At 40.3% G+C, this 15146-nt stretch overlaps 1 protein-coding gene across 1 annotated transcript; it reads right to left on the bottom strand.

Annotated features, from left to right (window-relative positions):
• Window positions 1-1465: 1465 nt before the first annotated feature.
• LOC110900945 (uncharacterized protein At5g39865) lies at window positions 1466-14889 on the bottom strand. Its single transcript, XM_035982207.1, is given in 6 exon segments — window positions 1466-1564; window positions 2181-2252; window positions 2535-2559; window positions 4699-4989; window positions 14028-14161; window positions 14203-14889. Coding segments are annotated over 6 exon segments (1308 nt in total).
• Window positions 14890-15146: the final 257 nt, after the last annotated feature.

The following is a 15146-nucleotide window of genomic DNA, read 5'->3' on the forward strand; positions in this document are numbered from 1 at the left end:
AAACTCATATAATATAAATAGGAAAACTTATTATCATAAACTATGAACTTTACCATGATGTTTATGTTACTAAAACAATTCCTATATGCAACAAATTTAGCCAAAAAAAAACATTGCAATAGGTTTCATATTACAATAGTAATGCAATCCATATTTTTTTGTTTTTAAACAACAAAAAAAAAATGAGGAAACATAATGGATTGAGTTATTGTTTATCTTAATAAACCAAGATTCAATGGTTGTTTCAGTCATCGAAATAGATAAGGTACCTACACTAATTAGAGCGGAATCATTGCATCGAACGTCGGGCGTTGTTTACCAAGCAAACATGCTTGTGACCAGGTTAATTTCAATGAACCTTGTATACCAAAGGATCAATTAGGTTCAGATAATAAAATACAATGTAAATGTTTATTCCATTCAAAGGTATAATAAAATCATTTCATTTGGATCCATGGAATTATATTAAAGGAATGATTCATTCGATCAACGAATAGAAAGCAAATTGAAATAAAAGCTCAAAACGTTTACTGAGATATTTACCTAAACAATAATTGAAATCAATAAAAAAAAGATCACCAATAAAACACCAAAATTATGTTTTCATATCTTATCAAAATCACCAAATAGGGATTAATTTTTTAAAACTTAAATGATGAACATATGTATGAATGAATGATAAATTAAAATCACGCAAAATCTCAAACACGATAAATTACTTCAGAAGAAATAAACGACAAACATTACGGATATATATGATCGAGAACATCAATAACGATCTGAGAGGATCAAGTTGAAAAATACCTGGTTAAGAAGCAGGTTCAAAGCAATCAGAATGCACTACATTGAAAAAATTAGTAAAAAAATTAGACCAAAAAAACTTTAAAATGAAAATTTAAACATAATTAATGTCTTTTAAAACATCTGGTGAGCAAACTCTACGTACTAAAGTTTAAGAACTAACAAAAAACCAAGCAGAATCAAACTATTAATATCCAAATCCCTTTTTAGTCAGAATCAGTAAAAATTAGAACAAATAAGCCTAAAATATCAACTTTAACATAACTAATGACTTTTGACACACATCTAGTGCTCCTGATGGGCAAACTTCTCAAGCTATAATTGAAGAACTTACAAAGAAACAGAACGTAATCAAACTATCAAGCCCCACTACCTTTTCAAGTCAGAAATAAGTAAAAATAATAGATTAAATAAGCTTCAAAATGCCAACTTTAACATAACTGAAGACCTGGTGGGCAGACTCTTCATACTAAAATTAAAGAACTAACAAACAAAACTAAACATAATTAAACTATCAAGTTAATTCAAAATACATAAAACACAACCCAATAGCAATAGTATAAGGGTTTTCTTACACTCGAACGAAATAAACCTTGTAATAGACGAAAAAAAATTGAAATAAGAGTCAAACCTAACCAAACCTGATGTTCATGAAGGTCCTCATTCAAAAGGTCAATGTAGACCATGAAAAACCCATCTGCTCTGCAACTTTTTTCTTCCCCAAGGTGGCATCTACATCCATGACAATTGCAATAGCAGCTTGCTATAATAATATAGCATTAGTAAATTAGAGAATGACTGTAAACCAACAAAATAAGAACTTTTCAAATGTCAATGCAAAGTTTCAAGCCTTCATAATCATACATAATCTATTCTACTTTATAATATGTTATAACGACTTCTTGTTGTCCAATTCTGTGAGCTCTGCACATTGCCTAACAAAAGTCATGAAATTAGTATGTAGTGACTATAAATAGAGACAGATATCATACACTCCCAAACTTGCAGATCATTCTGAGGATTCCAATCTGATTCAAAAATGATGACAATATCTGGTGTGCAAGATTGATACCTAAACCACCAGCTACAGTGGAAAGAAGAAAACAAAAATCATCAAACAAACATCATAACACACAAAAATCCACAATATATAATTATCATTTATAAAATCGACTACAACCGTACCTTTGGATCATTACCAGTTGACAAATTTCTTATAAAGAATACTAAAACTCAGTCACACTTGTTAGCGGATCAGTGAGGCATTACATCAAAGTATCAAACATCATGTATCTAGTTATAACCAATCATGTGTGACTCACAACATTTACCAAATACAAAAATTAACTGGTATCATGAATAATGGATATGGTGGTTACCTTAATAGCCAGGCGAGACGCGTTAGAAAGACATACTCTGTTGCTGATGCATTCTGCATATGCACAAACTGTCTGCAAGTGTACATGTTATATAATTATATTAGTAGAAAAAAAGGCAATTGGAAAACATAAGAATTATAAAACAAAGAGAATTTTAACAACTGCTCCACTTGATCATATGTAGCATTTCATCAAACACCTAGAAGACATCACATCAAATACAAAAATTAAAAAATAAACATATAATCTCATATTTTGTGTATCTTGAATTAGAAATTAACAAATAAATTATCAAATTGAACAAAAAATATCCAATCAGAATTTCCCTTTCCTACAGATAATCCATAATCGTACAAAAATATCCAATCGTTCTTGTCTCCTGAAACCACACAAATTGAACAAAAAAAAATTGGTAGGTGCTTAAATCAACAAAAATCAAAATCCTAACCCTAGTTTTTGCAATCAAATAAGAAGCAAGAGAGATGAACTCACGGGACTAATCCAACCCGCTCCTGAGGAATCCGTATTTATGCTTGAATCAACAAAAAAAAATACAATTTGTATTTTCTTCAACAAAAAATTAGTGTGTCTGATGAACAATTTTACATCAGAAACCCTAAAATTAGTGTTTCTGATAAACATACATGTTGAAATCAACTGTATATGGTACGATCAAAGAGTTTGAAACACCGATTGAAAGAAACGATCGATGATTGTAAGTCTGTAACGCCGATTGAAAGAAACGATGACTCAGAAACAGATGAATAACAAACCACTTTTAGATAGAATGAAGAAAAGGAACCAATCTATCTTTAATAGATTAAGAATGGAAACGCTTCCATATTTTCGCAAAAGATCTTCCAGTAATTGATGAATTATTCAACTTTCCATATATAATTCAAGAAGCTTTTGAAAGAAGAATGAAGGAATTGATTGAGAATTGAGATGAGAGGAAAATGCCGCCCAAATTCTCAATTCTCTGGTCAAAGAGAATAGCCACATCAAAGTCAAATAGTCAACCACTATTTTGCTTTAGTATAAGAGATAGATATCTTACTGTTCTTTCCATTATAAATTTAATATATAGGTAAATATATAGTTTTTTTTAATACATCTATTATTTTAATATTATAATATAATAATAGTTATTTTCTTTATTTCTTAACTTTGATCTTTTTTTAATATCAGGGGTTGGGATACATTTGGTGTCAACCGGTATCGAACCAGTACTGGTTTCGAAATATGTGTACGGTCCCGTTCGTTATCAGTATATGTAGGTAAAAATCGACACTAAAACAGAAAACGCCAAAAGTTGGTGCCGAATTGATATTGGAAATCTTTTGTTTCGGGAAATTTAGCGCTGCTATCCGGTACCATTTGCTCATCCCTGATCACGGTTACCGTACGAACAACGGTATCGTACAACTTTTTTTTTGTTGATTTTCTTCAACTTTTAATTTTTTTCTTTTTTTAGTTTCAAGGGTAGGGATGAGCTCAATGCCAACCGGTACAGAATCGGTACTGATACCGAAAATACTGGTTTCGGTACCGGTATATGAAAGTAAAAAACGGTAGTGAACCGATACTAGGAACGCCAAAAGTCGGTACCGAATTGGTACTTAAGATCTTTCGGTTCGTCAAATTTGCTATCAGTACCCAGAACAATTTGCTCATCTCTGACCACGGGTTTCATACGAACAACATCGTTACCATACAACTTTTTTGGTTGATTTTCTTTCGGTTATCTTTTAGTGTTTTTTTCTACATTTTCTTTTTATTCTTGTTAGCAGTTCCTTTTACAGCACGCTCGTAATGATTTCAAAACACACATAAACACAGATTAAATAATAAAGGAAATTCGCTGCAACGCGGCCAACTTTTTTAAACCTAGTTTTTATTACAATCGTATAGTGATAATGAACACATAATTAAGTTTGTGACGATATCATGTTCATTTCATTTTCCACATAATTTGTTATACGTAAATATAAAAAAAAATGAATTGTTTTATGAACTCAATAATATCAAACCGTTCAGTTTTTTTAAATCAAGCTATCTAATTATATCTAACCACAAGACCATGAACCGTTAGAACTTTAAAACTCAATTAAATAAACTTAACATTTATAATGGCTAGCTATATAGTTATACAAAAATAAATATAATTGTATTTAAAGCAATTCTTGAGTTAAAACCACACAAAAACAAATATACTTGTATTTAAACAAGAGTAAATTGCACAAAACGTCCTTTAAGTTTCACCAATCGTGCTGGTTTCAGCCTTAATCATTAAAAGTTGTCAAAACCAGCCTTTAAGATTAATTTTATTACAGGTTTCATTCTTCATCACTAACCCAGTTACTAATCCATGTTAAATTGTGAGGGTAAAACCGTCTTTTCATGCTTGTGCTGTTATTAAAACCCTAATATAATCCCAGAACCTTCATTAATAATTTCCCAATCTCTCTCTCCACTTTCTTCATCTTCAACCTCCAATCAAGAACAACAAGCAACACACCTGATCAACCCATCCTCCTCAAACACCTTCATACTCCCACTACAATTCGTTCACGGTACAAATCTCACAACCCCACAATTCCTACAAACAAACCCCGGATCCATCACCGGAAACCCTTTCATCAAATCAAACAACTTCCCCTCTTCATGAAGCCGTTTGATCTCATCCGCACCACCAATATGTTCCCCCCTAACAAACAATTGTGGCAAACTAAACCCTTTCCCCTCAAACACACCCTGCAGCTCCTTTTTATAACTCGAATCCATCGATATATCCCTTTCATCCACAAATGTCACACCCCAACCGATGGCGGAATCATCGGGGCGCGGCACTAAGCGAAACAGATTGTTCAGAAGTTTCCATAACAACTATCATACAATTCAGTTATATAACACGTCCCATACCGTGTCCCAAATAATAACAAGTTATCATAGAAATCAACTAAACAATATGGGAACTGTTCCGACAACTCAAATTCTTAATTATTACAGACCGAATTTAAATATTGTTTTAAGACTTCTAGACGGCTAACTATAGATCTTACTGACTACAGGTGCCAGTACAAGATCTACAGATAATTATGACCCTGGAGCAGGTATGTGGACACTGTCCTAAGGTCACAGGCTCCTAGAAGCTTATTATTGCCTCGCTTCCCTAGCACGCTAGTAGCTTAAACACCTGTCACATACGTTAAAATAAAAGTCAATACATATAATGTAAAGGTGAGTACACAAGTTTGTTATAGCATATAAAGTTCGAAAAGTTTACGCATAACCAAGCACGTACACAAGGGCAAACGATGCATGTAAATTATCAACATGGGACCATCGATACCAATGACTTCAAGTTGACTGTCCGAGACAGTTCGCAATACATGATTACCACTGTAATCCATGCAAGTAATTGTCCTTAGCAACCCCCGTGTGAACGGGTGCTGAGTCCAAACTATAGTACTACGTTGCTAAAGCAGGCAGATAGCACTCCACGTGTAAACATAATAAACAGCAATCATTTAGACAAGCAATACATGCAAGTAGGTTAGCGTTCAAATAGTTTGTGTTGTTTGTGAATTTGATAGATTACGTATGTAACACCCAAAAGTGCTGAAAGCAAAAAGGGATCGAGTATACTCACAGTGGTTGGTCGTGGATTGAGAGGAGCACTGAGAATAGGTTAGCCTGAATAGTTCGATAACACAACGATGAGTAACGCGGAAAAAGTAAACAATGTACTTGGATCGAGTAGGCCATTCGATCGGACAGCAGTTCGATCGAGTGGGCTGTTCGATTGGTTTGAAAGTCCGTTCGAACATCCATTCGATCGGCCGGCTGGCTCGATCGGCTGGTTCCTTCAAGTGGATTGTTTCTTCCTTTGATGTGAAGGATGTGTTTGTGTATGATGGTTTGTACTACCTTTCAAGTTGGCCGATCGAACAGCTGTTCGATCGGTTAGCCCAACCGATCGGCTAGCACTTCATTGTTTTCAAATATGTCACTCGATCGGTTGGCATGCTCGATCGGGTGACATCCCAATGTTTCGAAAAGTCTAAGTGTTTTGAAGTATAGTATCTCATGATTCGAGCAGTAATGATTACAATCGAGTGGCGTAGTCGATCGAACAGTACCTCGTCAATACTACACTTCATGAGTTTGTGGGACTAAGTGCTAGTCGATCGGTTAGCCTAGTCGATCGGCTGGCATAGTCGTTCGGTTGGGCTGTTCGATCGAACAGCCTAGCCGTTCGGCCAGCTTCTCGATTCGGTTAACCTATCACTTAACACTTGGTTATTCCCGTTAATTGTTGATGTTTTAGAGATATTTTGATTACGAGTTGAACCACAAAGCTGAAGTCCCTACTTAGTCTGCTGACTCGAGCAGGAATCACCCAAGCTCGGCCAGAGGCGGTTTGGAACTTAAGTTTAACGTTTAACCCGAAATCGGTATATCTCTCGGTAGAACCCGAATCTTGAACCATGTGTTTGTTTAGATTGATTTGTAAATCGGTTCAAGTCTCGTTTTCACCTTTTTGAGTGTAAAAGAGTTGAAAGATAGATGAAAACCCATCTTCCAATCCTTTTCCACCGTGAAATGTTAAGATCTTTGGAAGATTTTAGGTTATTTATGTGGAAATCGGTTAGATCTAAGTTATTCATGGTGGAATGATGCCAAAACTTAGTGTTCTTGAAGAACACATGATGACATCACCCAAGAACACCTAGATCTTGGTGATTTCATGGATGAAATCCAAGTTTTGAAAGATAGAAAGATGTAGAATCGATTAATGAACAAAAACGTACAAGGATTAGAGCGAAATACTTACCGGTTTGAGAGAAATCTGAGATTTAGTGAGAAGAAGAGGCTGGTCGGTCAGAGCTTTTCCAAAAGTGGAAAGTTTGACAAGGACAGCCCTATTTATAGGCTTCCAAAAGAGGAAAGGGTCAGCTGATCGAACAGCATCCTTGATCGAGCAGCTGTCCGATCGAACAGCCTGTTCGATCGGCTAGCCTGTTCGATCAGGTTGCCCTGTTCGATCGGCTAGCCTGTTCGATCAGGTTGCCCTGTTCGATCGGCTTGCCTGGTTTTGAGTGTTTCGCGACGATTTTTGATGTTTCGAGTTCGATGAACGATGATTTGAGAATGATAGAATTCCTAATCAAATTACTTTTAGTCTCAACTACTATATCTAACATACGAGCATCCTTACAACCATTTCGGGTTCGATTTCCATTGAGTTTGATTCACCTTTGAGTCTTGATCGATTTGATTGATTCACCACACACTTTAACATAAAAGTAAACATGCACAAGTAACACATAAGGCACACACACACACGTATAAAAGCATTAAAATTATCCACACTTGAGTTCGATGATTGATTTGATTAGCTTGATTATTGATTGACTAGCTTTATTGCATTGTTACTTCCTATCATTCACAGTCGGTCGTTGATTCACAGTTCGATTATCGGCCGATTAGTTTGATTATACAACACTTACTCCAAATAATATGAAAATCAAAATGAAACTAAAATGAAATTAATCTTTATTGATCTTTAATTCCAATAACAGTCAACACTTGACTTTGACTTTGACTTTGGAAAACACGGGGTGTTACAGTCTCCCCTCCTTTAGGGAATTTCGTCCCGAAATTAGGCCGAGAACCGTACATCGCCGTGTGATTTTTACCAATTTGATGCTTCAGATCTATCTGAACAACTGCGGGTACTTGGCCTTCATGTCACTTTCGAGTTCCCAAGTGAACTCCGCGCCTCGTTTGCCTTCCCATCGTACCTTTACAATAGGAATGCGAGAGCGTCTGAGTTGCTTGGTCTGTCGGTCCATGATTTCGACAGGCTTTTCCACGAAGTGTAGCGTCTCGTTGACCTGAAGATCGTCGAGTGGTATTATTGCGTCGTGGTCGGCTACGCATTTTCGAAGGTTTGAAATATGGAAAGTCGGGTGGACATTGCTGAGTTCCTCCGGTAATTCGAGTTTGTAGGCAACTTTACCGATCCTTTCCAAAATCTTAAAAGGTCCAACAAATCGAGGCGCAAGTTTCCCTCTTTTGCCGAATCGGACTACTCCCTTCCAAGGTGATACCTTTAGGAGCACGTAGTCGCCAACTGCAAATTCGCGGGGCTTGCGTCGTTTATCGGCGTACATCTTTTGTCTGTCCCGGGCCTTTACCAAATTTTCCCTTATCTGGTGGATCTTGTCAGTCGTTTCTTGCAGAATCTCGGGCCCAGTCAATTGTGAATGACCGACCTCGTGCCATACAATAGGCGAGCGACATCTCCTACCATACAAGGCTTCGAAAGGTGCCATTTCGATGCTGGAGTGATAGCTATTATTGTACGAAAATTCGACTAACGGTAGGTGTTTGCTCCAACTACCACCAAAATCGATAACACACGCACGGAGCATGTCTTCAATAGTACGAATCGTTCTTTCAGTCTGCCCGTCGGTTTGCGGGTGGAATGCGGTACTCAAATTCAGCGTCGTACCAAGAGCTGCTTGAAAAGTTTCCCACAATCTCGATGTAAACCGAGCATCGCGATCAGAAATGATGTCTCGAGGCGTACCATGATTCTTAATGATCTCGTCGGTGTAGATTTGGGCTAGCTTGGCCACCTTATAGTCTTCTCGTATTGGCAAAAAGTGGGCTGATTTGGTTAGACGGTCGACTATAACCCAAATACTGTCGTGACCTGATGGCGTGGTCGGAAGCTTAGTTATGAAATCCATAGCTATGCTTTCCCACTTCCATACGGGTATCGGCGGTTGTTCGAGTAAGCCTGAAGGTCTTTGGTGTTCAGCCTTGACTCTTGCACAAGTTAAACAGCTACCAACATATAGAGCAATATCCCTTTTCATCCCAGGCCACCAGTACTTGTAGCGAAGGTCCTGGTACATTTTGTCCGCACCGGGATGAATGGAATATCGGGATTTGTGGGCTTCGTTCATGATGATCTTTCGCAAATCTGTCCTCCTCGGAACCCAGATTCGGTCCAGATAATAGAATATCCCGTTGGCTTTGCTCACGAGCTGAGTTCCATCGTGATAGATTCGTTCTTTCTTCAACGTACGCTCGTTAAAGCAAGCGTGTTGTGCTTCGCGGATGAGAGCTTCGAGGTTATACTGAGCCTGGATGTTTCGAGCACCTATCACGTAATTCTTTCTGCTGAGGGCGTCTGCAACTACATTCGCCTTGCCTGGGTGATAACGGATCTCACAGTCGTAATCGTTGAGAAGTTCTACCCATCGGCGTTGACGCATATTGAGTTCTCTCTGGTTAAAGATATGTTGTAGGCTCTTGTGATCGGTGAAGATCGTACACTTTGTACCATACAGGTAGTGTCGCCAAATCTTTAAGGCAAAGACAACTGCGCCTAGCTCGAGGTCATGGGTTGTATAGTTCTTCTCGTGGATTTTGAGCTGTCGAGATGCGTAAGCTATAACCTTGTCTCGTTGCATGAGAACGCAGCCAAGTCCAAGGTTTGAAGCATCACAATAGACAACGAAGTCATCGCTTCCGTCCGGCAGTGTAAGAACTGGTGCATGGCACAGCATGTGTTTGAGGGTTTGGAAAGCAGTCTCCTGCGCGGTTCCCCACACAAAAGGCTTGTCTTTATGAGTAAGGGAGGTAAGCGGTACAGCAATCTTTGAGAACCCTTCGATGAATCGCCGGTAGTAGCCGGCTAATCCGAGAAAAGAGCGAACTTCTGACGGATTCTTTGGCGTAACCCATCCCTTGACTGCCTCAATCTTTGCAGGATCAACGTGTATACCCCGACTATTCACAATATGACCCAGAAATTGAACTTCCTCCAACCAGAACTCACACTTGGAGAACTTGGCGTAGAGTTGGTTTCCCTGAAGCAACTCGAGAACCAATCGCAAATGCTGCGCATGTTCGGCCCTCGATCTGGAATAGATCAGGACATCGTCGATAAATACAATGACGAAACGGTCTAAGAACGGTTTACACACGCGATTCATCAGATCCATAAAGACCGCGGGTGCGTTGGTCAAACCAAAAGGCATGACAACAAATTCGTAGTGGCCGTATCGGGTTCGAAAAGCGGTTTTGGGTATGTCTTCCTCTTGAATCCGCAACTGATGGTAGCCTGAACGTAGATCAATCTTGGAGAAACACTGAGCACCTTGTAGTTGGTCAAACAGATCATCGATTCTTGGTAAGGGGTATCGGTTCTTGATGGTCAGCTTGTTCAATTCCCGGTAATCGATGCACATTCGGAACGACCCGTCCTTCTTTTTGACGAAAAGGACTGGTGCGCCCCATGGAGAAGTGCTCGGGCGAATGAAGCCTTTTTCAAGTAACTCTTGGAGTTGGTTTGAGAGTTCTCGCATCTCAGATGGAGCGAGTCGATACGGAGCTTTGGCCACTGGGTTGGCTCCTGGAATAAGGTCGATTCGAAAGTCGATATCACGACTTGGAGGTAATCCAGGAAGATCATCAGGGAACACCTGAGGAAATTCTCGGACAACAGGAACATCCTTGACTTCAACTTTCCTTTTCTTGTCCGTCTCTGCTACAACAATGTTGGCCAAGAAGGCTCGATATTCCTTGCGGAGATATTTGCGAGCTTGAAGACAGGACATGAGCTTGAGATCTTTTGCAGTAGTTTCACCATAAACACATAGAATATCACCACTAGCTAGCACAAAACGAATCATCTTATCGGCACACACAACTTCAGCATGGTTTTCACGAAGAAAGTCCATGCCTACTATGACATCGAAACTTCCGAGCTGCATTGGAATGAGATTAATCGGGAATATATGATTGTTGAGCTCGAGAGTACAATCACGAAGCACAGAATTGACAGCAATGGTTCTTCCGGTAGCGACTTCTACTTCGAAGGGTGACGAAAGATAAGAGCGCTTACGTCTAAGAAGCTTCTCAAATTCAAATGACACAAAGCAGTTATCGGCTCCAGTATCAAACAAACATGATGCATAAATACCATTCACAAGGAACGTACCATTGACCACGTTGTTATCAGCTTGAGCCTGGCGTGCGTTGATGTTGAAAGTTCTGGCGTGAGCGGCTTGTTGTTGAGGTTGCTGTTGTTGTTGCTGGGGTTGTTGAGCTTCTTGTTTCACCACCCTGTTCGGGCACCGGTTTGCGAAGTGGTTAGGGTCACCACATGCAAAGCAGGTCCGAACATTGTTCGCCGGGGCCTGTGCAGCTTGAGGAGCTTGAGGAGCAGGTAGCAGGGCTTGGTTAACAGCGGCTTGAGCTTGCGTTTGACGAGGACCATAGCGGCAATTCGCAGTGAAATGCCCGTAAACGTTGCAGTGGACACAGAAACGGCAGGCCACACCCACCGGGTGATGATAAGAACATGTAGCACAAAGTGGGTGGGGGCCGGTGTACGCACGCTTAGCCGGCGGCGCATTGATCACTGGCGCAGTGCGCTGTGGTTGTTGCTGTTGCGGCGGTACTGACTGAAGAGGAGCAGCATTGGTTGCGGCAGCGCAATTCTTGTTCTTCTTTCTTCTTCTCGAGGACTTGGAGGCTTGAGCAGTAGGGTTGTCGGTTGATGCGGTAGTAACTTGATGCAACGACTTGGATGGCTTATCCCAGACACCAGCCTTAACTCGCTTATCATTAATCTCAGCAGCGAGTAGGTAGGTTTCCTCGATTGATGCGGGTTTGGCGGCGAACACATAATCTGCAACACAATCCGGAAGAGCACGGATGTATTTCTTGATGGTCATCTCGGGAGTCTTGACCTGGTCTGGACAGATAATGCTCAGTTGTTTGAAACGGGCGGTGAGACTAGCGTTGTCGCCCTCCTTCTGCTTGATGGTCCAGAACTCATCCTCCAACTTTTGGCGTTCGTGGGGAGGACAGAACTCGTCCAGCATGATAGCCTTCAGTTCCTCCCACGCCAGCTCGTAGGCAGCGTCGTTCCCGCGCTTATTCCTTTCGGCTGTCCACCAGTCCAATGCCCGCGACTGGAAGACACCGGTAGCATTGAGAGTTCGAAGATGATCCGGGCATCCGCTTTGACGAAGGGTAACTTCCACTGAGTCAAACCAGTGAAATAAGCCTGTAGGGCCCTCTTCACCGGTGAACTCCTTCGGTCCACATGCCTTAAATTGCTTGAAACTGAACGAAGCTTTGCTGGGTTCAGTGAGGGTTCGGGATTCTTCCGACGACTTGCTGGTGTTTTCGTACACCTCACTGACAGCTTTCGCTACAGACCTTGAGATGAGCTTGGCGAGACGTCGGTCTCTCTTTTCCTGACGGGTAAGGTTTTGGCGAATTCTCGATGATGACGACATGGTCTGCAATAGACATCGCCATAGGGCTCAACACAACGAATTCGAATCTCGCACGTCTTAGTTTACTAAAGCTTAGAATCACGTCGCATCTCACGTCACGTAACACATATAATCACATAAGCACATAATCATAGAGGCACATAAACACAGAAGCAATTAGAGCACATAAGCAATTAAGCAAGTAGAGCACTTAATTTCCTAAACACGTACGCACTTTTATCACAGAGGCAATTAATGTCACGTAATTCCTCCTAACAGTACGCAGTAGCACATTTAGTTTCCTAACCGCCTCTAAGTTTTGAATATAGCGGTCACTTACAACACATCGAGTAGCATAGTATGGCGTAGCGTAGCATAGCATATTGGTTTCGTTTAGATCACCTCAACAGGGGTTTGAATCGAGATGGGATAGCAACAAAGGTCACGCAGATTGATAACAAATGGGGTAACCAACGAATCTTAAAACGCGTAAACAGGTAAATCATATAAAATCAACGATGCAACACTCAAAATCGGAAAATGGATTGTCTGCGGCTACTAGACTTTGACTAACCATGGCAACTTAACTATTCACAGTTGACTTGTCGTCACTTTCGACTCTAGGGGACATGTTTCTGCCTCGATTCTTGGGCATTATGCATGCGCATTCTAGGCCATACTCGTGAGTTCAGGTCGTTGGAGTCCGTCAATTGCCTTGGCGAGATAAAATAAAGTCGGAATAACTGCCAAGGTTAGGGTTTCACCCCTAGCTCAGCAATTTCTTCCTTGTTTTAAGAAAAATCTAGAGGAAAGTTTTCATCAAATTACGGGTTTCAGCCCTAATTTGGTATAATTCTCCCCCGTTTGTTGATAGAAATTTGCACAAAGTAATTGGCAAAAATTTGTAATTTAGGCAGGAATTTGCGGGTTTCACTCCTAATCCCGTCCAAATTACGAAATTTGGCTCGGAGTTCGGATGTAATGATAGAATAGAAGGGAACAATCATAAAATAAGCACATAAACTTGGTCTCTTGGTTCCTAGCTATAGTCTAGGTCTCTAAGACAGCGATCCGGACTAGATCGTGTCTAACCTAATTCCCTATAGTTATGGCTCTGATACCAATCTGTCACACCCCAACCGATGGCGGAATCATCGGGGCGCGGCACTAAGCGAAACAGATTGTTCAGAAGTTTCCATAACAACTATCATACAATTCAGTTATATAACACGTCCCATACCGTGTCCCAAATAATAACAAGTTATCATAGAAATCAACTAAACAATATGGGAACTGTTCCGACAACTCAAATTCTTAATTATTACAGACCGAATTTAAATATTGTTTTAAGACTTCTAGACGGCTAACTATAGATCTTATTGACTACAGGTGCCAGTACAAGATCTACAGATAATTATGACCCTGGAGCAGGTATGTGGACACTGTCCTAAGGTCACAGGCTCCTAGAAGCTTATTATTGCCTCGCTTCCCTAGCACGCTAGTAGCTTAAACACCTGTCACATACGTTAAAACAAACACCCGAAACCCTTGCAAAATCAACCGAATTTCGCAACAATCTTTGTACGTTTTCCTAATCCCTCTCAAACTCGTGTAAAACAACACGACTTGGTATTCACAACCCCCCGGTAAACTACAAACCCCTTTCGAATTCTTAAATCTTCAAAATCTTTCGAAACAGGGCATTCCGAAACAAAGTGAGTTGCCAAACAGCCTAAACTCAACTTATGTTCGCCTAACCGCTTAGACGAAACCACTTTGTTGTAACTGGATATTAAATTATCATCCATTTTCGATAACAAGGACTTCCCAGATAAATGCTTCCACAAGGGTGCGTGTTTAACTTCTGAATACTCAACCAATTCGTACGGACCACCCAAACCAAATGAGACATATGGCTTATCTTTATCTGTATCTGTATGTATATATTTCTTCAAATGTGTTTTATGTTCAACATTAATAATGTCAAACTCTTCATCTAAACCTTCCAAAAGCTCCCATGTGTTGATAACAGAGTCCGGAGACAACACATGGGAAGCAGGGGATTGATCTAGGGTTTTGAAATCGTCGGTGGTGGCGTCAATGGCGGAGAGGGAGCCGTAGGTGGTGGAGGTGAGGGAAACGATGTGGTTGGATTCGCCGTTAAAATGGGGTGGGTGGTGGATTAAAGGGGTGGGTAGAGACATGGTTCGAGAAGCAGGGGTGCGTGTTGAATTGGAGGAGTTAGAGGTAGTGTAATGGTAATATGAGAAGGTGGGGCTGAAATTGAGTGGTGAGGGTGAAGAATTAGAGAATTTAGGTGGTGGATTTTGATGGTCAACGGTGGTGGTGGCGGTGGTGGTGAATAATGGTGGGGATGAGCGAGAAGTAGCGCAACCCATTTGAGTTGGTGGAAGTGAAATTGGAGTTGTGGGTGTTGTGATTTGGGGTTGTTTGGTTGTTGTGTGTGTTAATTTTGGAGTAGATGAGAGAGTTTTGGAGGGTTGAAGCTCTGGTGGTTTCATTGGAGGTTGAAGATGAAGAAAGTGGAGAGAGAGATTGAGAAATTATTAACGAAGGTTCTGGGATTTTATTAGGGTTTTAATAACATCAGAAGCATGAAAAGACGGTTTTACCCTCACATGCTATGCATGTGAAA

Source organism: Helianthus annuus, chromosome 13 (assembly GCF_002127325.2).
Source record: "Helianthus annuus cultivar XRQ/B chromosome 13, HanXRQr2.0-SUNRISE, whole genome shotgun sequence".
In the NCBI taxonomy this organism is placed as follows: domain Eukaryota; kingdom Viridiplantae; phylum Streptophyta; class Magnoliopsida; order Asterales; family Asteraceae; genus Helianthus; species Helianthus annuus.